Source organism: Panthera pardus, unplaced genomic scaffold, assembly GCF_024362965.1.
Source record: "Panthera pardus isolate Hobbes unplaced genomic scaffold, ASM2436296v1 HiC_scaffold_7, whole genome shotgun sequence".
Lineage (NCBI taxonomy): Eukaryota > Metazoa > Chordata > Mammalia > Carnivora > Felidae > Panthera > Panthera pardus.
The window spans coordinates 38701512-38724959 of NW_026527002.1; the positions used below are offsets into that span (position 1 = coordinate 38701512).

Genomic DNA, 23448 nt, shown 5'->3' on the forward strand with positions numbered 1-23448 from the left:
TTTAGTTAGCCTGTACAGTTTTGACAAAGAATAAATCTATGATTTCTATCAGACTTTTCAAAATAATGACGTTAGCCCCCTGATGCCTATTAGTCTCACTGCACTCTTTCAAAAGGAGTAGAAATACACAGAGAACTACCCATCCTAACCTATTTTATCCAAGATATTCTTGATGATTAAGGCTAATGTTGTACCATTTTTATTTTTCAGCAAAGAGAACAACTCTACTCCAAATTCAAACATCCCCCTTTAAATCTTTCCATCTAGCTTCCATTACAAAATATCCTGTCTTCAAGCCACAACATCCTCCCCCGTCCTCAAAAAGAAAACAATAAAGGAATCCAAAATCAGACAAACCAGAGCATCCTTCCTCTGCCATTTAACTGGATCTATGTGTCCTTGGGGGCAAAGCTTAATTTACCTGATCTTCAGGTTTCAAACAGATCACGTGGTCACAGAAACCATTTACAGAACAAGGGCAGTGAGACCTAGAAAGTATATAAGGTGCCTAGCCCTGGGCCTGGCATGGGCCAGTTTTCAATAATAGGCTGCTCTTCCTATACTATCAGAGATTTATTCTGTTCAGAGATGGCAGTTATATATTCCCTTTGAGATTAAGAGGATTTCCTGATTCCTTTGATTGGAACTCTATGGGTTGAAAAACATAATTAAGCTAGACATTCTCAGAAAGTACATTTACATTAATATTAATTAATGCAAACAGCTGTTTGAGAAAGCCAGCCAGATAAACCTGCTTCTTGGTCAGGTGTGAAATCCTATTGTTCTCAAGTTATGAGTCATTTAAGTTAATGACTTATTCCACCAGATACAGTTAGCTACCCAAGAACCACAACAGTACGCAAAGAAACCGCTTTCGAGAAATACTATACCCACTCTCGCACACAGAAATTAAAATTTAATAAACAAAAAATGAATGTCCTGTCTTCGGTATAAGAACAACAAAGTAAAAAATGTTAAGTTACATTAACGAAGATCCAATCTGATGCAACGTAAGACAGGCATGGGTTTCTAATAAGCACTAGATTGGCCCATTGCCCACCCTCCCGCTACGTCCTGGACTTCTAAGGCACCCAGGTACTCCCTCACCTCTGGGTTCCTTTACCTGTCTCCTGTCTCCAGGCTCTCATTACTCTACATCCTAATTACTGTCTCCTTCTCTACCCGGAGCTCTACAACTCAAAACTCCTTGAGGGCATGAAGGGAACCGAATCCTAGTCATCCGGTCCTTGGCACATTTTCAGCAACCTACCAATGTCTACCACCTGCACTTCCTTATGACAGTAACCTTTCCCTTGCCATAGCCTTGCATTATTCAATCTGCTTAGCCCCCTAGTGATTAACCACAGTGAGGTTCTCTCATTTCCAAACAATTAGAAGGCAAATCTGATGGCATACTTCTGCCACAGGTCAAGTGACTATTGCTAGAGAATTTTCTCCCACATCCCTCTGCAGTCCTGGTGTAAGAAGGGAGAAAGCATACAGTAAGAGCAATCCAGGGTGGAATATGAAAGACAATAAAGTAAGACTGACACTGGTCTGGTAACGTGTATATGAGATTTAGCAGTGGCATGGTAAAGAGGGTGGCCTGGAGAATCTTCTTTCTTTAATAAACCACCTGAGCAAGTTGCTCAACCTCTATGAGCCAGTTTCAACATCTGTAAACTAAAGGCATTTGCCAGATCAACCTCCCAGCTCTGAAAGGTATTTGTTCCTCTGATGACTCAGAAGGCTGCTCAGAATATTATAGTTACAGCATCTTCTTTGCAAACATCAGATGTCAGTGTAATGATGAGACGGTTAATAAACATTTCTAGACTCTATAATGCCCACCAAGCGGAATGTTTACTCTAAGAAGTAAAAATAAACTAGTTGTCTTATGAAATCATCAGAAATGACCACCACCACCACCACCCCCCCAAAATTAAACACTTATCTTTTTCAACAGACCATTAACTACACAGAAAGATGCCTTGCAAAAGTTTCCAAGTATTATTGAAAATATATAGAATGAAAAGGTCAAGGACTCAAAAATATTAACAGAAAATAACTGGACAAGAAAAAGGAAGTGGTGCCAGAGATTGAAGGGAAGCCGGAACTACTAAGTGACAAAGAAGTCACGCCTGTACAATCTACATTTATAATTGGGTATCTGCAGCTTATACAGTCTTCTTTTAATAGCTGGCCGGAGGCTTGTTTGATACAGCAAAGAGTTAGCCCAACACAACGGAAAATCAACCTGCAAGGTAAAACTGAGTGACAGTGGATGGACTGTTGTGTTTTTTGCTGTTGCATAATAGCATTTATAGATTAATCTATTTAAAAGAAAATAACCAGGTGCATTACCCAAATGTTCAGTTACCAGGGACACTAACAGTTGTCCGTCCGTGGCAATTTCATCTCTGTTTTTTACACAAATCATCGCTTGCAAGCACTGATGTTAAAAACAGAAAAACAGTCTAGTACACAGTGGCTATAAATGCCAAATCAATTTTCAGCAGATAATAAAGTCCATGTTTTACAATCAGCAATGCACTGTTTTACTACCCAAAAATGTAAGCTAATAATATATAGCTCTACTAAATGGAAAATGCAGATATGCTGTTAAAAACCGGGCCGGCTGTGAGAAGATGGATCATTTCTGCAGGGACCTTCTTAAAGCTACGTGTAAGTGTTTTGAAAATATCACATGATGTGGCCATGTGTTAAAAATTACAGCCAGTTAAGTTCTCTGCTAAGAAAAATATGTGGGCAATTTATGAAATGCACTCCAGGATGGAGATGTCTTAAGTAAAACCAGATTTTGAAAACAGACCTTTTTTTTCTTTTTTTTTTTTTTTTTGGAAACTTGAACTTAAAAAAAAAAAGTTCCAGGCACATCTGGAGAGCAGGACCATTGAGAAAGGGTGGTCTGACCTCATACTAGCCATCTTCTGAAAGAACAGCACTATTTCTGGGCTACACTCACTGTGCTCGCTTATTGTCCTTTTAAGGAAACAGTCCTGAAAGCATTTTGTAGGTCAACATATGGTCTTTGATAATATTATACACAGATTGATAAAAATATAAATGTTTCAGAAAGCTCAGAGGCATCTCCTCCCGAAACAATATAATGTCCAAGGTCTCTCAGCCATCTCACAAGAAAACATTTTCCTTTTCTTAAACACAAGGATCTAGTTGTTACAAAGTGACAGGCAGTGACATGATATTTCCTTATATTAAGTTCAATCATAAAAAAAAGTTTTATCTATTTCTTTAAAGCAGGAGCGGTCTCCTTTAACTTTTTATAGCTCGTTTTGTTAACAGTATGCTATCAACAGCTAAAGCATGTTTTTTTAACCAAAATAGTTCTAGAAATCCTAAACTGAGACTTTTTTTTTAACCTACCCACCCCCACAGATTGGTATGTCTTTGAATAAGTTCAGTCTGTGCACATTTGTTTCCAGGAATCCCCATTTTTATGAAAAAAGGTCCCAGATTTGAGAATTGTTGCATCAGGTTTGACACAACCAGGAACCAGGTCTGACCATGACCTACCGAAATAATAATAACAATAATAATAATAATAATAATGAGGAGGAAGAGGAGGAGGAGAAGAGGGAGAAGAAGAAGAGGAGGAGGAGGAGGAGGAAGAAGTTGTTGATATATATAAACACGTAGTCAAAGAAAAACAAAAAACAGCGACAATATCAGATTACCCAAAACACATCCTTTTAATCTACTACACATAATGTATTATTTAAAAATATAAAATCTGTCCCAGATGGTTAAAACTGTCCATTAATATAAGTACATATGTATGGACGAAAATATGCTAAAAACATATTAAGAGGCAGTCCATCCGTTAGGAGAGTTTAAAAAGTGCAGATGGGTGTCAAAAATAGCCAAGTGTCAGATCTGCTCAAGTATCGCCATTCTGGCACATGCTTATAGTCACAGCTGTTAATATATTCTCTGCATCCAAGTACAAGGTTTTCTAACACAGTTGATGAGAGAGAGAGAGTGAGAAACACTGCCACTCTTCAGGCTACTGCTTTAGAACCAGTCAGATATTAACGACTTAACACTGAAACAAACTTATCGGTGATCCTAAAACTTTATAGTTCAATGTATTTGCAATAAGGATGCTTTGAAGATGACTTTAAAATCATGGAAGCACGTAAGCAGTCGGGGCTGGCAAGGGTCCTAACTAATCTCTCTCACCTATTATCGCTTACAAATGGCTTTGGGCTATTAAAGGGTTTTAACCAAAACAAAACATAGACTCTTCAAAATGCTGGTAAGTCAGATCACGCACTATATATTAAGAGCACAGACACAAAGACGACTCAAGGTATGACACAAGAATCAGAGGAAACTGTGCTACAATATTCTGGCGGAATAAGGAAAAAAAGAAATCCACACAAATACTTTTTCACACCGATTCCCTATCACATACCCAACGCACATTGCATCTTTAGTTGTGCGGTGCATATAAATCAAGATGAGAGCTTAAAGAGTTAAAATGACCTTTCAAAGACCTCAGTCATTGTCTTTCTGTAAATTGATTTTCCCCATATTTCAGCTACATACACTCCTTGTCTACTGAACTAATGAAAAAGTGCACTTCTGTCACAAATGCATCCTTTCTGCACAGAGATCAATAATGAAGAGGACTACAAGACACATCCTGAAGGGGAAAACATTCTTCAAACAACTGGCAATACCTACACACAACTGTGGTTGCAGAAAACTGGCAGATAATGTTTCAAAACACCATCTGTGAGGTGTACAAACTCTGTGACCAAGCACAGTCTCTTCTGCCTGTCCTACCCAAATAATCTGCACAAATCAGCCAGCTGGAGGATCTCTCCCTGCCCTGTCTTTTTTAGCTGGGGACAGGCTGCTCAAAGTAGGTTCACGGCAATCCAGACAGTTCTTGAGAAGAGCAAGAAACAACCCATTCTCCATCAGGCTCCCCCCTCCCCCCCGCCCCCAGCCTTCTCTCTCCGTAAGCAGAGACTTCACTGGCCACCATCACGGAGACACTCGAGGCTCCAAAGATAACATGCTTCAGAGGAAACTGACATACACTAAATTTCCAGGACCACAACAGCTTCAGTAATCTAGCAGACTTTTTATTTTTAATGAATCGATTTCAATTATTTGCCTTATGACATCTAAGGACTGTGATTTAAGGCAAGACTGAAATCGTTTGCAGTTCCAAAGCTCCCTTCACTTTCTCTGACATAAACAGCTTTTTAAAGAGACCTTATCCCAGGATTCTGCCACAATCTGAAAACTCTCTCCACCGATGAAATGTCCAGGATACAAGGTACAGATGACAGTCACAAAATCCGTAACAGAAGCGATACTTCTTACTTGGGCTCAATGTGGCTGTACTTTCCCCTCAGCCTTTAAAACACACCTCCCAAATTCCGAAAGCAAAGCCTTCACACCCTGTGCCCCTGTATCTAGATCTCGATGGCTCTCCTTATGCCACCTTCCCCTCCTCACCTCTGTCACCGCCCCCCCCCCGCCGCCCCCCCCCCCGCCTATGTAAATTACGTGGGGCAGAAGGTATTTTCCATGCATAATAAAAAGTAAGCTTTCTTCATTTCAAAATCAGAGAAAGAAAGCAGAGCAGGGCGAACTCACCAGGCATCCTTGTTGAATCCAGCGTCCACACGGAAAGTGACTCTCTCCTAAAATCAAGCGCGATCGGGGCTCATGCCTCCTGTTCTGGAATGAGCGCCGGCAGAGAGAGGAGGGCCGTCAGAAGGGGCTGGGGCGGCATAGCCCGAGGCAGGGTGCTGGGCGCGTGCGCCTGCCAGGCGGAGACAGATGGAGAGCTGACACTCCGGATTGCACTTGGAGCAGAAATGTGGATGATGACAGGAGCACATGTGGCCTTGAACCCAGCCCTGTCTCCTCAGGCAGAACAATGACAGGGATGTGTGTGCAAAGTATCGCAACCCCTACCTCCCCTTACCCACTGTACCTCTCTGGGCAAGTTCCAGAGCACCAAAGAACAGAAAGTAAAATGCAGAATGATAAGCTAAATGCTGAATAATTCATTCATCACCACCCCCATCCCGTTACAAGTTAACCCTTATTTTGCCAAAAGAATGGAAAGTAGACGGGCCCCCTACCACTGCTCACAATGAAACGCTCCCCTTCCATCCTCTCATGTTAACAGCCATAATTGGAAACTCTATTTAAAAACCGACGTAGGCACCAACCTCAAAGCTTGTTTATTGAACTGGAAATCCAAAACAGTATAAAAACATTTTTTTAAGACTTTGTATTTTGTGCCAGTTTATCCTACTGAACAAAGTATCCGAATCATTCCCTTTGTCAGCTTCTCAGTAGTATGTGTAAAATAGAACACTTTTTAGAAGCAGAAGCAGACCACTTTTATTTTACTAGAGTGCTTTTAACCCCCTGGGATCCCTGCGTTGATGTGCTCCAAACATTTTCAGGTTACTCTCTTCTACCTTGCATAGAGATCCATGGGAGATGAAAACAAAATCTTCACTGTAAAGCCTTTTCAAACGCTGAACAATCACATCCTCCTGATTTCTGATTTTTTGCACACCCTTAAATGTTTATCCTTCCCATGAATAACACATACCCAGCCAGGTTCAATGGACTCTTCCCCATAAGCTTTAATGGACACCATGATATATAAAACTACAAGCCTTTGTTACAGTGCTTTATCTAAAGCTGGCTATTTTCCTCTCAGCGGTCCCTCCTTAGTCCTTTGTAAAACATCCTTGCCTCATAGGAGAAACACACGCCTGCCCGCCTTGCATGCCTTTTCCAAACACACAAAATGCCAGGCAGAAGGAAAATGCTGTTCGCTTCTAAAACTCTTCCTCAATTTAACACTTGCAAATCTTCCCTGGGTCTGTGTGTATTTGTTTTAACAACAGGGCACGGGATGAGACAGATTCCTCAGGCTTTACCTTTCCATAGTATGGTCAATCCACTATAAACACAGAAACAATTCTACTCCGGAGCCTCTGCCCAGCCAGCAAGCTCAATGCATATGATGGACAGGAGCATCCCCTTTAACTCTTGCCATCCCCTTGCGATCTTCAACGTGCCCTTTGCTTCTTCTATGCTTTTAGCCCTTGTCAGATTGGTTTTTTCCCCCCTACTTGCTGCCTCAAAGAGATCTCAAAAACCCATCTGAAAACAAGAGGCAGTGACTGTGATTTCTACCTACTCACCCTTCCTACACCTCTTCCCAACAGCACATGCAACCTGTTTCAAAGTACACCCACATACATGCACATACCCTATACAGACTAAAAATAAATCATCTTTGGTAAACAGCGTCAATCAATAAGAATGTCTACGGCCCCTAAATCCTGCACCCAAGAAGCATGGCTTCATCTAGTGAACCCCTCAAAAATCCGTCATTGTCAGAGACAACTTGTAAAAAGACTACAATTCATAATGATTACTCTGTTCTGTCACTAATAGTATACTGCACCCTATTTATGAGGCCAATCTTTTTGTTCATCTTAGTTAGATGTCACTTGTAATGAGGTTCTGTGTAATGGATTTCAGTACAGTTAAGCACCAAGCTCAAACATTCTTATGACAGAAAGCTTTATAGCAGGCGCGAGTGTGATAATCAATTAAGTCCTGCTATAAGGGCCTTTATGGAATCCAGCATCCTGAGTCTGTAGATGTTCATTTCCAAAGAGAGTATTTCTTTAAAGCCACTCAATGCTACGTGTCGTTGATTTTTTTTAATACTATACCTACGTTAGAAAGAAAACATTTTCACAGTGGGAGACCCAACTTTCATCAATATGCATGGTGAATCATTTCTGGAATAGAAAATCCAACACACTTTAAGAAAACTGGATGATATCCACGTTTAAAACTGGGTCTTAATATTGGTATACCGCAAAGTCCTAAACCACTGCTCAGAACACTGAACTTCCATATGCCGCGTGATTATGTATCTTTTCTATGTGTAAAAAAGCTTTTTAAGCTGTTCTCTGGCTACAGTAATTGCCACTTTAAATTGATCCACGTCAACAAAACCCAGATCCCTGGAGATTCTCACCTAGAAGTCTGACTGCGGAATGGGCCTAACTGAATGTGTGCGCATCTGAGTCCAGCCTTTTCTCAAGGAACCAGTCTCCTCCTCTTATGCTTTAATCCCTGAACAGGGAGACCGGGATACGTACTTCTATATAGTTACTTAGACCAAAATAACTTTCCCTTTAATAAAAGAAAAAAGAAAGAAAGAAAGAGCAAGCTTAAAGAGCCAAGATCTCTAACCTCCAACCTGTATAATAAAAATAGACAAAAAAAAAAAAAAAAATAGACAATCAATAACGTGATGAACGCATGTATGTCGGTGAAGGGGAAAAAAAGAATATGCACTGAACATGTACTAAGTTTTCTCCAGGACAAAAACACCGTCTTGCATCACCATTAGGAAACATACTTTTAAAACTGAAAATAGGGGCACTTGGCTGGCTCAGCCAGAAGAGCACGTGACTCTTGATCTCAGGGTTGTGAGTTCGAGCCCCATGCTGGGTGTAGAGATTACTAAAATAAATAAATAAATAAATAAATAAATAAACAAACAAACAAACAAACAAACTTAAAAACAGAAAAAACCCTAACATATATTCAAGACAATAATAAAGACTACATTGCTGACCAATCGCACACTTCCTCAGGAGAGCCATGTCAGTTAATGCACGTCTTTTAATTAAGAACACAGAGGACTGTTAGGGCGATTTTTTGGAGGCATCTAAACAATCACTTTCCGAACCGGTAAACTGAGTCAACAACCTAATGCCAGGCTCTCCGCGCCCCCACCCCCACCCCAAATACATCAATTGGTTTTTGACAATAAACCGAGATCCTTCACTCGGAAGGCATTAGGGTATTTACGGCACTCCTCTCAGGTATCTATCACTTATTTCGAAGACAGACCGGCCCTATAGTGCAGATTTTTCCTTTGTTCGAGTCTGACTTACCAATGGGGACTATATGAGTCTACTGAAGCCGTCAGCAGTTCATGAGAGCTCTCTACACTGGTGATGGGCCAATGCCAGTTAGAGGTCTTCCACAGGTCTTCTCAACTCTCCCCTCTGCTTCTAACGGGCTGCTGTGATACACTGTGACTTCACACAGTGGGTATTAAGTGAGTTAATTCAAAGGAGCTGAAACCTCATTGATCCTAATTGAAAGCAATACACCCAACCAAATACTTTCCTACCCCATCTGCTCTGGCCTGCCACCAGCTATTCAATACAAGAGAATTAATAGTTTCAGATATTCTAACCGACCCAATAAAGGCACTCATTTAAGCAGGGCTGCATTAACAAAGTGAAAAAACAAGGGCAAAATGGGTTCAAATGGAGCATTTTACTCCTAGTTGGCTTTAACAAAGCTGAATAAGGCTTATTCTGACTTTTTATGTGCAAGACTTGATAAACTGAATGAGAAGGCACTCAATGATCAGCCAACGAGCATTGATGAATGGTCATTAAGACCCCCCTGCTCTTAGGGGAGACCCTTCCACAAAGTGGCACACCAGCTTGAAAGGGCGGACTCGCTAATGTCCAGATTTCTCCGCTTGCTTGTTCCACTTTCAATTTCAGACCACTGGCCACCAAATGAGGCTGACATATTGGAAAATAATGTTTTATGGGCGAGTGGTAAAAAATAAAATGGAGGCATTAGCTCTGCTTTCAAATTCAAATCTGCTAGTTTTGTCAGACCCCAAAGGTTTTGATTTTCCACCCAGCTGGAAGCTATTAGTGTTTTCTAAAGGCATCCCACTGACAGGGCAAACCTACCTAATGTGTGAGCTGTTGGGCTAAGGGAGATGGACCTCTCTTTTGGATGATTTCCTAACTTCTCATCACTTTGACAGTCAATTAAATAGATACAACACCTAATAAAAATGTACATTAATTTGTTTCTGCCACTGAAAGACACGTGAAACTGTATTAAATAAAAGCCATGGTAGATTGTCTTCTGACAAGGTAAAGCCAATTATACTCTGCAAGAAAGCCAACTGGTTTATGTCTGAGTTAGGCTACAACATAAGATATGGCCAGTGACAAAGAAATGAGTGGGGTGGGAAAAAAAAAAATTAAGTTAAAAAGTTCGCTGAAGTATTCCATAAAGGTAAGAGGTTATCTGTTGCTTTAACTCCTTTTCTATAAACGTCTGTTGTAAACAACCAGGCACATTCACGCTATTTCCCTCAAATATTTCCTTTCGGGGAAATGACTGGCAAGCGTTGGTGCCTCAACGTTCAGCCAGCCCAGAGAAGGGCTCGCAAGAACTTCACTTAAATGACAAAGGAGCAGGGGACATGACCACCATCTTGAGAATTGGAAGGGTGTGCAAACATCATGGGGTCAAGGGTGATTCGGGTCTAAGAGGGCCTAAGTGCTAGCAGTAAGATGGAATCAAGCAAAAGAAAGCATGCTGGATGGAGGAAGCTTGTCTTCATAGGTGATTATAACAGACATCACAGAGGCAGAAAAGATTCACTGCCTGGATCATTTGCAACTAGATGTCAAAGCACCATACGACACAGCGTCCCATAGAGAACATGCTGCATGGTCTGTTGAGAAATCCTCATCTACCAGGGCAAGTGGCAGGTGGAGAACTAGAAGTCATGACCCCTTCCCTTCACCTATGACATGTCAAACTCAAGGACTCGGGTCACTTTGAGTTTTGTTATCTCCATCAATGAGAATGAGTTAATAACGTGCCTTAGAACTGTAATCTGAACACTCCAATCATAACGCATTTTTCTATGGTAACGATTTCCTGAACTGCTAAGCCAAACAGTCTCTATGATTTTTCCCCCCCAATCCTCAATGTCTACAGAATAAAATGTTCCTTATATCATTCCAACAATTTTTCAAGCAACGTATTGGACTCTTAACTCTGGGTGAAGTAGAGTATTCTCTACATAGGAATGAAAAGATGTGTATTAGTAATTTGAGTATGTAGGGCACATGTATGTGTGCTTCTGCAAAAAGAAATCCGTTTAAGATATCACTTGCTAGAAATAAAGCAAGTTTATATTTGCAATTACTAGAAATTGTCTCTGACAGGGCCAACGCCTTTAAAACATCACAGTATATTGTAATTCTTTCCTACCAACAACTTTTGACTTTTGATGCCAAATATTCCAAAACGGTCTGAAAGGCTACAACAGATTTAGTAGCATTTGCATTCCTTGGATGCTATATTATTTACATGCAAACCTCAAGCCCAACTAATACCGTTAAATACAAATTACTCCACAGGCACCAGCAAGGGGTTAAATCATTTTAAAATTTTTACAGGAAAACACTTCCTTGGTAATCCACAAGGCTGAACACTAGCTACATTAACTCTGTCTTTTCAAATATGAGCATTTTCATATAAAAGCAATCAATCTTAGGAAGTACACACTTGCGTGCAAACCTGCAAGTAAGTTACCACCTCTACTTTCCTCCTATTTTTTTTTTTTTTTTTTTTTTTAGCTACGCAAAGCACTCGGAGAATCTACAAGACACCCCAACTGCCCATCCCTTATCCGTCTGACAAGGACTGTAACACTATATGGAAAACCTTTGTTTCAATGTCACCACCTCCCCATCCTGACTAATGGCGAGTTAGTTTTGTTAAAACGCAAGGGTTCTGGCTTACGCTCCAGTGCACTTCCCCTCCTCCCAGCACCAGAGACAAAACCCGCCGCTCGGCTCCGTGCAGGCAGCCATCTGGACAGCTTTCCCTCAAAGCCCAGCCCACACCACACTGCAGGCAAAATCGGAGGGCTCGAGAGCTCTGTGGGGCTATTCATGACATACCAATTTCACATTTTCTGCTTGTACGCTTGCAACAATAAATGCTAATGAGGACTATGAATGACAATTTTAAAGACAATAAAAAGGTCTCCAAATCCCTTGCATATGGAGACACTGTTTTCAAAACTTCACCTTCTGTTACAGAGCTGTTAGAGTCGAAAGGAGAAAAAAAGAATAACCTAAGGAAAACAATAAGATGATCAAAGCACAACTGAATCCTTAAGATTTCCAAAGAAAGCAATCTGTGTAAGCCCAGGGAACAACAGATCTCACCACCCCCAGGAGCAGCCCTATGAATTTATGAGGCACCCTTAATCTCCACTACCTTTGCCTTCTGTACACATGCAGCTTAATAAAAGCAGTTCCTGCTAAATGCTTGACTTTTTTTTTTTTTTTTTGGAACCTGGGAATTCTAAGGGCAGCATTTGTCCAAAAATAATTATAATCATCATCATGATACTTTGGCATAATATTTAACATTCCACGTATCTTTAGATAAATGTAAAAGCAAACTGGTTCTCTTCTGATCACATCTCTTCTTAAAAACAATGCAATGATTCTGGATGGTGAAATTACAAATCATGTTTATTTTCCTTTTTAAATGTTTCTGTTTTCCAAATCTTCTAAAATGAGCACATATTACATCTTGAACCAGAAAAAAAAAAAGAAAAAACAATAAATATTACTTTCAGTGCAATGGAAGAACTGAACAAAAGACAGGTAAGTGTTTTGACCTAGAAAGGAATTGAACCATTTTACACAACAAAAATAAAACAAAAGATTCATTTTCCTATAAATTGTATAAAGGGTATCCATTTCATTAACATGGATTAAGACACTTTCAACAAAATCCACCAGGTGGAGCAAATACACAGCAATAAAAAAAAGTCCCAGAATTTTTTTCATCACGTTCTTTTTTCACATGACTTTTTTTTTTTTTACCCCTAACAAACTCTCCACTTCTTATCTCTCCACATTGCAAATTATCAAAATCTATGCACACACACACTAATTTGCCACATTGGTAAACAAATGCAAACGTTCTCAAAAATGATTTTTTGCTACCGTGCATTCCATTACAAATTTTCATTCCAAAACTGCTTGATGTGTTCAAATATTACCCAGCGCAGTATATCTGCTTTTTCACCAAGGTACATTTTTTAATTAGTGTTTTACTCTGACCCTACTGGGTTTCATCATGCATCCCCCTTCCCCACACAAGACCAGGCAGAATAGAATTTAATGCTATATATCCTGAAACCCACGAAACAGGAGCTAAAACCTATGAATCTCAGCTCAATTCCTTTACTCTGTCTGGAACTTTAACTTCTCACTGACTTTTTATAAGATTATTCCTAATTGCATGTACCGAAATCTTATTAAAATTTCGGGATACTGTGACTTTTTTTTATCCATTAGAGCAAAACGTCCTGTTTTCGTCCCTGACACAAGCCCACAGCTACTAAGAGAATATGGATTTTTTTCCCCTTCTTTTTTCTAGAGTTATTCACCTCCTCCCAATTTCTTCTCCCACAGATCTATTTTTTTCCTTGCCATTTCACTCCACACCTTCCAGAGCACACTCTACGCAAGGCACCAACCCCGCTTTCTTATTCGCATTTTCTCCTGTGATTCCTGACGCCACCTGCAAAGCACAAGTCTTCTCCATTCACTTTTCGGAGTCCTCCAAGTTTTTCTCACATTATACACCCTCTGCTGCCAAGGCTTAATGCTGCAAATGGCACTAATGTTACTTGCATTTAAGAAAGCTCCAGTTGGATAGAACGACCAAAAAGTGACAGAGCTTGAAAGGAGGGGGCGCCCAGGGTCTGTCACGTGCAGGGGGACACGGGTTAGGAATGTGGAGTGTGGCTTAAAATGTATTTATATATTTTCTTTCTTCCTATTTACATTGACGTTGAAAAGAGAAATCCTCTGAAAGAAATGCACCAGGCGGATACATAAATAAACACGCACATGCCCGAGGATACACATAACACTTCCGAGAGAGCTGTCTATGCTGGTGCGTAACAGACCATGGTGATGCCAGCTCCCTCACAAGCCGCACGGGGCTAATCCAACGATTTAAATGATCATATACTTTTCACTGGAGTGGTATACAAACACATAAAGGATGGACACTATCTCCATAAATACAATATGAAAAGAAAAAAAAAAAAGAAGTTTTTAGAATCATTCCTACCCAACTCTTCCCTACAGAGTCCAATTCCTTTCTTCTTTGCAAAGAATGGAATCAATTCCCCGGAGCCACGGTCGTGCGCATGCACGGCCAAGATGTATCATCATGGCACGCACGTGAGTGCATCTTCTAAAGGGTAAATGCCCTTCAGTCTGCATGACAGAATCCGCACGAAGTAGTTGGAAAAACCAAATCACTGCATGTGTAGTCACACTTTCCCCTCCCTTTGCAGGAAACCACCCCCCCACCACCACCTTTGCTCCCCCACCCACCATGCGGACATTTCATCAGCCCACACTGTGGATAAAGAACCTGCTGGATTTCCTCTTGGTGCGATAACATCTTGTTATACTCTGGGGATCTCCCAAATGCCTCCATCTCCAAGCATTCCTCAGAATATTTATCCTATACGATCCTCAAACTGGCCACACATCGCTGTCCAAATATTATTTCTCGCCACCCCCAGCTTCATCAAAGGGTGTGGCTCTTCCCACAGCAAATGTTCAAGTCCATATTCAAATTCCAAGGACAGGAAAAAAAAAAACCCAACCTTAAAAGTTCTAGCACCTTCGCTTCAAGATGGACAATGCTCATGGACAGATGAAGATTCTAAAACTGCCTCATCAAAACAACCTCTGAACTACAAGTTCCACGCTGAGCTACGAGTGAGTCTGACCTAAAAAGGCAACACACGTAGGACAGCATATACCAGGAATCAGGAAAATAGGGACACGCTAACTAAGCCCAGTGCTCCACTGGTTAATAGCTGTCGCCGTTGACAGAGATCATGCTTCAGAGCAAGGCCGGAGGATGAAATGAAAGAGCCCAATTTTTAAATCTGTTAAAAAAAAAAAAAAAATGAAGTGTATCTGTGGGTATAGCCCAGAAGGAGAGAGCAGGGACACAGCACTGGCAGGAACCTCAAATTCCTGACCAAACCCTCTTGCACACAATGCCTCCAGAAAGAAAGGAACCCAGGGCGGGAGCCAGCCTGACGCTGGCGGACAGACAGGGCTGGCCTTGCAGGATGTCAGAGCGCCAGGCGGCTGCGAGAGATACTGGGTTTTCACACACTCTCAGGCTGACTGTTTTGCTCTTCAGGTAATTAAACAAGGAAGCAGGGCTCGGGGTATGAGCCTGACCCTGAAGCTGTGGCTCCACGGTTCTGCATATCAACTTCCGCAAGAACTGCCCCGGGCATCAACACAACATTCGCCTCTCACTCTCTCTCGTTTCCTTCTCCACCTCTTCCTAAAGCTGACCCAGAAACAAATCCTCCCTACAAAAACATCCACAGAAAGGTCTGAGTCTATTTGTAATAAAAACCTCTGTGCTGTGGCTGTTCCCGGGCACTACCCCCCAAATTTTCAAAAGCAAAACAATTAACCGAAGGCAAGAACCTCATAAAAATTCATATATGGCACATCTATGCCAAACCCTGGTGTCTTAATGAAGATGGGTTATTCAAAGAAAATAAGACCCAAATAATAAGCCTGTTTTCCTTAGCATGTGTTGATTAAAGTGTAGATCTTCCAATTCTAAAAAGCTCCCCAAGAAATGATTTTGACAGTCCAGTTCACAAATTAAACAATTAACATTGTTATTTTCCAGTTTTGATAATGGACATTGTGGCAAAGTAAATACCACTTATGATGTGGGTTATTATGCTTCTTCAAAAATCTCACTGAAACAAAACTCTATTGGTGTACAAAGAAAGTCACCATGAAAACTCAGGAACATAAAAATTATCCCTTAAACGAAAGTGGTACATTTATACACACACACACACACACACAAACACATTAAGCAATGATTAGAATCATATAAATAATATATTCTTCCTTCATCTCAAAATCCATAGAGTAAAATATTGGCTGAAAGAGACAGAGACCAAAGGAGAGAGGAATACAAAAGCGTGCCTGCTTGTCTGTGTTCAACACAAAGAACATTAAATGAAAACAACTGGCATGCTGCCAAATTCCTATAGAGGCAAAGAGATTCAAATAAATTGATTTCACGCATCACACTGACCTGGGATCAGTGTGCAGGCTGCAATAAGCTCAAAGCTCCATGTGGGGTAAAGCCCATTAATGCTATCAGACCCCTCGAACACGACCAAGAGAAACTAAAAATAAATGCAGACGCTCTCAAAGACCAGCAATTTTGCCTGAGAAAATCACTTTCCTCTTTTCCTAATAAAAATAACGGGATCTAAAGGTGTGCAGCACCATTTAAATTAACTTAAGAAAATCACCCTTTTTAAAAATACAAATGTAGCTCCTGAAACCCATATAATGCCTACAAATTGGAACTACATAAACATGCCGCCCATGATATGAACACAGATACCACTCTGCAACAGAAGTTTCTTCTGTCATAATTGTCTCCCATGCTACTCCCCCTTGCATCGTTAGACGGCCAGGAAATCGTTTTTATTTTTAATAGGACAAACACTGGACCCTTCTTAGTATTAGTATTTTCCTTCCGTGGCTTCTAAGGGCAACCACTCCCTAGCTGTCCTAAATCCGCCCACTCCTCACAAAGGCAAACATTACAGGAGTCTCGCTTCACATCGCATTCTAGAGGACCAAGCCTTATGCTTATTTTGGGCATGCTTCAAAACATGGGGGAAACAGCAGTAGTTTGCCTTTACCAGCTTCTACCTAAACTGGTGGCTGTCCGCTCAGCTCAGCGTCATTCCCGTCCCCCCTACATCCCCCCCCCACACTCACCCTGCAGCAGATCTCCTGGTGACAACCTGCCACCGCCTCCCCCCCCCCCCCACCAAACTCACTACCCAGACCAGACTCTCTGGCGCCACCTCAGGCCGTTCTCACTTAGAGCCCCGACTGTTCAACTTCACATAGTTCTTTTCTTTTCCTGTCTCCAAATTACAACCCCAGGAACCCAATGGATTCCAGGTGTTTAAAAATTTAAAGCATATAATTTCTGTTCTTCTCTACTTCTTGAGTCAACTTGAGTCTGAACCCAGTGTTTCTACACACCCATTACCTTTACAAAAAGGAAGAAATGACTAGGAGTAAAATTTTCAATGCCACATGATAAAGAAAGAAAACCCAACGGATATCCCAACAGCTATAAAATCGGCCAACACAATATTGTATATATAAACATTGTGTGCGGGTGTGTGTGTGTGCGCGTGCATGTGTACACACATCATATTTTTAAGGATGTTTGCCCACGCACACATATAGGAAAGAAAGAACTCAGCATGGTGTTTGCTACCTGATGCTATCCATCCAGGATTTGCATAGTATAACAAACAACGTACATTAAGTCATTTTTAAATGTGTGTCTTTGTCATGCACTTTTGCTTTCAATATGGATCTTCCATGCTGCAATGGTTCACTGCCAGCAGGCCGCAAACAGAGCCCGCATGCCCAGAGGAGAGTAAGAGTGTAATGCGATGGGGGTGGGTAAAGACCAAGACGCTATGGATCTGCCACATATGCTCAAGGGTTTAAATCCAATAGCCTTTTCCATTGGTAATCTGGATCTCAGATTATTTTGTCATATTATTAAGAGCCCCCATAGAGATATACAAGGCAAAAAGCAGAGCTATATTCTCTTTTAAAACAAGTGCTTTCTGCTGATAGCAGATGAAAAGAAACACATTCTTAAGCAGTGGTTGTTGCTGTTGCTGCTGCTGCTGTTGTTGCTGTTGTTACTATTATTATTATTATTATTATTATTATTATCAGTTTCCTTTAAGATATTGACATCTTTCTAGTTTTGGACTTGAGAAGTCTAGTCAACCAAGATGCGAGTTCTCAAAAAATTAACTTTTAGTAACAATAGTACATGAGGTAAGAAGGTAGAAACAGAGGTGAGAGATGTCTCAACTACTTAATAAAGCTGAATTCCTTGCCTTCTCTCTCACTATTGGAAGACATCATCATGAGATGAAGAAGGGGGAACGAAAGTAGAAAACTACTAGTTTTAGTAGAAACGAAATCACAATTTAGGCTACCTCAAAGGATTCTGCAATTATACGGAAAATTATTTCATTTTCTGTGGTCTTCCAAAAACACAAACAGCCTCATTTGCCAACGCCTTCTTGGAAACTTACAGAACAAGCCAATAAGTATTTGTAGCAATTGCAAGAGTAGATACTGTGGGGTGGGCACCAGCAGCGATGTTTCCAGAACCATGGCCACAGATGGTAAATATTTTGCTACCCCTCTTTCCATGTAGTCAGGCAGGCAGTCAAAGACTTTCAAAACTCCCTTCCCAATGACTAGAGTGCCAACCAGTATTACACGACATTTGTGTTAACTCTCAACTTTTTCCTGGCACGGCTCATCCTTATTCATCTGTGCTTCTGCACAAGTCCACTAAACCTAAAACTGAGCTGGCTACAGGAGGCATCAACTCTCTGGAACCCATAATTCAGGGTCCTCCTTCATTTTGAAATGTTGCAGGCTTTAAGAGGTCTCTTGCCAAATGGTAACATACGCGGTTTATATTTGCCGTTTTCCTAAAGTTAGATTTTTTTGTTTTGTTTTTTTTTTAATGTGCCTACGAAGATGAATTCTGCTTAGGAAGTAACATTCACCTAAAAGTTAAAAAAAAAAAATCCAGATCAATGAGAAGAAATAATAAATTGAAAGCACTTTTTTCCCTCTTTAGTCAACAAACTGTTTTAGAAAAACACCATCTCAAGTTACAATAAACACAGAAATCATGGCATAGCTTTTACTCTTTAACTCCAAGTATTGCTCAGCTTATAACAGATGTATTATGAAACATGGCAAGAGGCACTGCAACAAGGAGAGGGTGGGAAAAAAATTTGGTACTTGATCATTTGAGATCTTCAGACCCAAAGCTATCAAACAAAGGTTCCCACAGCCAGGCTGATTGATCCCCGCCCAATCCCATACCCAAAGACGTGAAAAACAATTTTTTTTTAAATATATAACACAAATTCTTTATTAACAGGCACCAGAGGAAAGAAGAAGAAAAAACAAACCTTCACAATTATAATTTATAGGGAAAATATAAGAGTGATTTTTTTCTTTCTTTTTTTTTTTTTTTTTTTTTTTTGGTAAGTAAATGGCAAAATCAAAATATTTGTCTGTTCCTTACCTTGACAATATTCAAAGTTCCCTTTTTTCCGGCAGTCACCTATTACTAAACTCAGTGCTCTCCAAGTGTTTCTTTTGACAGATATCATTCTCCACCAACCGCTCTGCTAATTTCCTCTCTCCTTTTCGGACTGGGACAGATATTATGTTCACCAGCCCAGAGATCAATCTTTTCTATTGACGACAACAAAGGGGAAAAAAAACGCATATATCACAACCAGTCTGAAGTATCACACCCGTCCACTTAAACGATAATACTACACACCAGTTTTGTTTTGTTCGTATTAAGAAACAGATACAAGCTCTTCTAAATTTTAGAAGTGTCCAAAAACAAGTTCCATTTTCTCAGTTCCTGTAATGACATGCTCTAAGAGACTCTTAAAACTCCAGTCATCTGACTCAAAGCTGGATGCCTTCTCAACCTGGCAACTCCTCTTCCTTTGACTGGTTTAAAACATATGTACATCAATACCTTAAAACAATGTGTTAGATTTTTACCTTGTTCAATAAAATATTAAATAATTTGTCATTGATCATGGTTTCTTTAGAAAATGTTTTGAAACATTACGTGTTTATTTTATTTTATAGAATAGTACATGCAAATGAAATTCTATTTCAAAACAAAGTGGTGTCCACGTTGTTTCACTGCTCTGAAATTTAAACACTGCCATTATTTGCTCAAATAGTTTTAAACAACTGATAATAATCACAAGTAACCTGTGTAGTTTTAAAATATTAGTAACAACAATTATTGGTGAACCACTTTACCAAATCAACCGACTTCTACTACTTTTTTTTCTCTAAAGTAATCAAAATTCTCTCATTTTTCCAGCTAGATTTGGCAGCTTTAGAATTCATTCATTCATCCATTCTCAAATACTTATTGACTGCCTATTACTCGCCCATTCTTACTACAGCCACTATGTGTAGAAAAAAGTATCGCTCTTTAATTCTTATAATTTATGAACTATATAACTCAAGCACAATCATATGCACAAAAGGGAGGAACTCAGTAAATGCAAAGGAATAAAGATTTATAAAAGCAGTCTCAAAAAGTATTACTAAGGCCATTGCTATTATTTTTTTAAGAAACAAAAGTACTCCCTAGTAATTAAAACTGGTGAATATAATCTGATGTATATAAACAAGCAGATTTCATTAAAAACAATCAATACCCTTGATAGGTGACATTATGACTCTATCATGCAATCAGTTGTTTTTTATTCCTTATGGTAAAAATTAAATAACATTCAGGAAAATTACAGTATTAGGTATTTCTTCGTTGAAAATTGCCTGGAGACTCAGTAAAGATCAGTAAAAACACCCAGCCGATACTTGGGAACATTTAGCTTACCCAACCTAACAAATCATAAAGCAAAATTTTCAATAACAAAATGACTGGAATACATAAATACATGTACGCATATGTAAACGGTCCCATTCCGGGGGTGGAATGGGGTGCAAGGAGGGGAGACTGGAAGTAAACACATCTAGATGTTAAATAAATGTTCCTAGAAGATGGAGATATGGGTAAGTTTCTACCCAATCCTATTTCCAGTGTTTCCATACTAAGGTAAGAATATTTTATAAATAGAGATTAAACAAACATTATGGGGGAAAAGAAGAAAATGGCCACTTTTCTTAGATTCAATCATGATGTTGATATTTTATAACATTTTGTGCTTCAGCAAACACTGACTAAAGTCATCAGAGGAACTGATAAGAGTGGATTGTACCTGTGTGGGCCATAGTTCATAATCTCCACTGGACAAATGAAAGAGGCAAAGCACCTATAAACCCTCTGGAGTCTGAGTCTATTTCTTCCTTCTTGTGACTGCTAAATAGTGATGTCTACGTTTATTAACAAAAATGGTGTTGTAGATCTCAGTGTTGAGGCACATAAGATTACTGTGTGGACACACTTTCTTTAAAAGATCATTTCTGAGTCACAAATGATTCCCCTTCCCCTAGGTAGAATATACTGTGTCACTTTTTAGCTTGTGTCTATTTTAGTCAGAGTATTCTAAAGTGAATGGAGGAAAGTTGGCAGGAAGATAGTGTTACAAAATACTTTAAATGTGCAGCATGTTTATAAATTCTCAAATGTTAACATGGCATAGAAATACACATTCAAATAATATACAGCGTATACCTAAAGTTACCCATGAGGATTTTCCCCACTAAACTAGTTTCCATATGAAACACTGTATCCAAATCAACAGAATAATTTTTTTAAAAAAGCTAATGTTTAAATTTTTAAAAATAATGACTTTGGAATATTATGTTCGTGCTTTATGCATCCAACACATTAAATGGTCTTCCAAAATGAAATAACAATATAAGTAATGGCACTGAACATGATGAAATATACATCCAGATATCTGTGATACATATGCCACACTAAAGACTGTATCACCTGCGAATCAGAGGAAAATTTCTTTATCTTTAACCGTTGCTTTGTTCAGATCCTCAGCTTTCAAATTTGTTATACATCATTATGAGGGGAACATACACTGAGAAAAGTTTAAAAGCTAAGCTCCACCAAGAGTAGAATGCCTCAAACAATTTGTAGTTCTACAAGAGTGTTATTAAAAAGGCTCAACATGTTGTATTACCATGGAAATTGTGGAAAACATACATTCCCAAACAAATATTACTTTTTCTCAATGGTATGAAGTAATGAAAACCACATGTGTAAATCTACGATCCGTGCAGTAGTTCAAGCTGGAGCTAATAGAAAATACAGAAAGTGAACTCTGCTATATAAAGGATTCTTGTTACAGAAATATAATGCGAAAACCAGATGCAGACAGAAAACCTTAATCACAGATGGGAATGTAATCACTGGCATACAGAATACTTTTTTGATCAATCTTAACCATATGCGCAATGTATTTATTTTCTAAGGAATGCAATAACTTGAGAGAACCTTCTATTTGAATTCAGTTAACCTCATATTTATAATGCTTTTATCTTACTCCCCCATCCCTTCGGCGTGTACACCGAGCCAAGGTTTTAAAAGGAAGAGTTGCTAGCCTTGGCAAATCATTCTTGTATCAGTTTATCTTTCAAAAATTTAATAGGATGTAAAGACTACAACACATCAGAATCAACCTCAAAAGAGACCAAGTGCAGTTCTCCATTACGGTGCTTCTCAGTCACTGCCAGGAATCCCTTCACTGCCTAAATACATTTCTCTAGAGAATTATATCAACGTTTGGGGTAATTTTTCCTTTAGTAAATAATATGCGTATAGTTATTCCACAAATGAACCTTTTTAAACACACTTCTCTATCAACCTGGCTTGAGTCAGACCTTAACTTTTCTCTTTCCTTTCATAAAAAGATTTTATAATAATAAAGACCGTCCGTTCGCATTAATAAAAACACCATTAGTTTTGTATTCCAAGGGGAATTATCACAAAAGGAACCTGTTCTATCATATCTGACTTAATTATCACCTTAATAAGTACAGTCCCTGACACTGGATGGGAGCTTACCTTTGTCAAAGCCTCCATGATCTCATTTGCAGGACAAATCCTCCTATAACCCCCTAATCTGAAGTGGTCAACCAAGGACCGTGCATGCTGCACTTCAGGACGACGCTCAGTGTCCAACAGGAAGTGATTGGGACATTATGTTATTTGAGTGTCGTTCATCACAGCACCAGCTTTCCTTAAGCTTCCATGACAAACTCATGCAGATTCTCCTCCTCTGTCCTAACTACTCATCCCCTGAGACACATGTAGAAAAACATAGTCCTTAGTCTTGTGCCATTCTGCTACTCAAGACCCTCCATAATTTGGCACTAACCCTACACCTTTCAGCCCCTGTTCCGACCATGCCCTGTAAGGGTGGAGCTCTTTGTGGGGTAGCCCCCCCCCCCATATAATCCATTGTCTCATCTTTATGGCTTTGTCCATCGACCTCAGGCCTCATTCCAGAGATTGTTGCATATGCCCGGCTCCTTCAAAGACTAAGGTTTCATTCAAGTACAACCTTCTCAGAGATGATTTTCCAACCACCCAAAATAAAGTCTCAACAATACCACCAGCACCCTCATTATCCTCTCCGACCCTGATTTTTAGTTGCCATCATTGCATTTAACACTATGTGGAATAATTTTATTAACATCTTTATTACTTGTCTCCCTCCCCCATTCCAAACTATAAGCTCTCGGAAAGCGGTGGTCTTGTGTGTTTTGCTCATTGCTCTTTCTCCCATACTTAAAACTGTACTTGGCACATAGCAGTAGCCCAAATAAAAAGAATGAAACAAATGAAATCCCCCTA

General features: G+C 39.7%; 1 protein-coding gene across 5 annotated transcripts in view; it reads right to left on the bottom strand.

The window, feature by feature from the left end:
- The window catches only part of RUNX1T1 (RUNX1 partner transcriptional co-repressor 1), a 141675-nt gene that overhangs the window by 96068 nt on the left and 22159 nt on the right, over positions 1 to 23448 (bottom strand). For 2 of the 5 annotated variants that reach the window (XM_019453438.2, XM_019453439.2), the window contains exon 2: positions 19159 to 19331. The exons of 2 other annotated variants lie outside the window; for them this stretch is intronic. In XM_019453438.2, coding sequence (XP_019308983.1) covers positions 19159 to 19246 — 88 coding nt within the window. In that variant the 5' untranslated portion in view covers positions 19247 to 19331. Of the gene's footprint in view, positions 1 to 5655; positions 5982 to 19158; positions 19332 to 23448 lie in introns of those variants that run through there. One more of the 5 variants, XM_019453441.2, reaches the window with a different exon arrangement.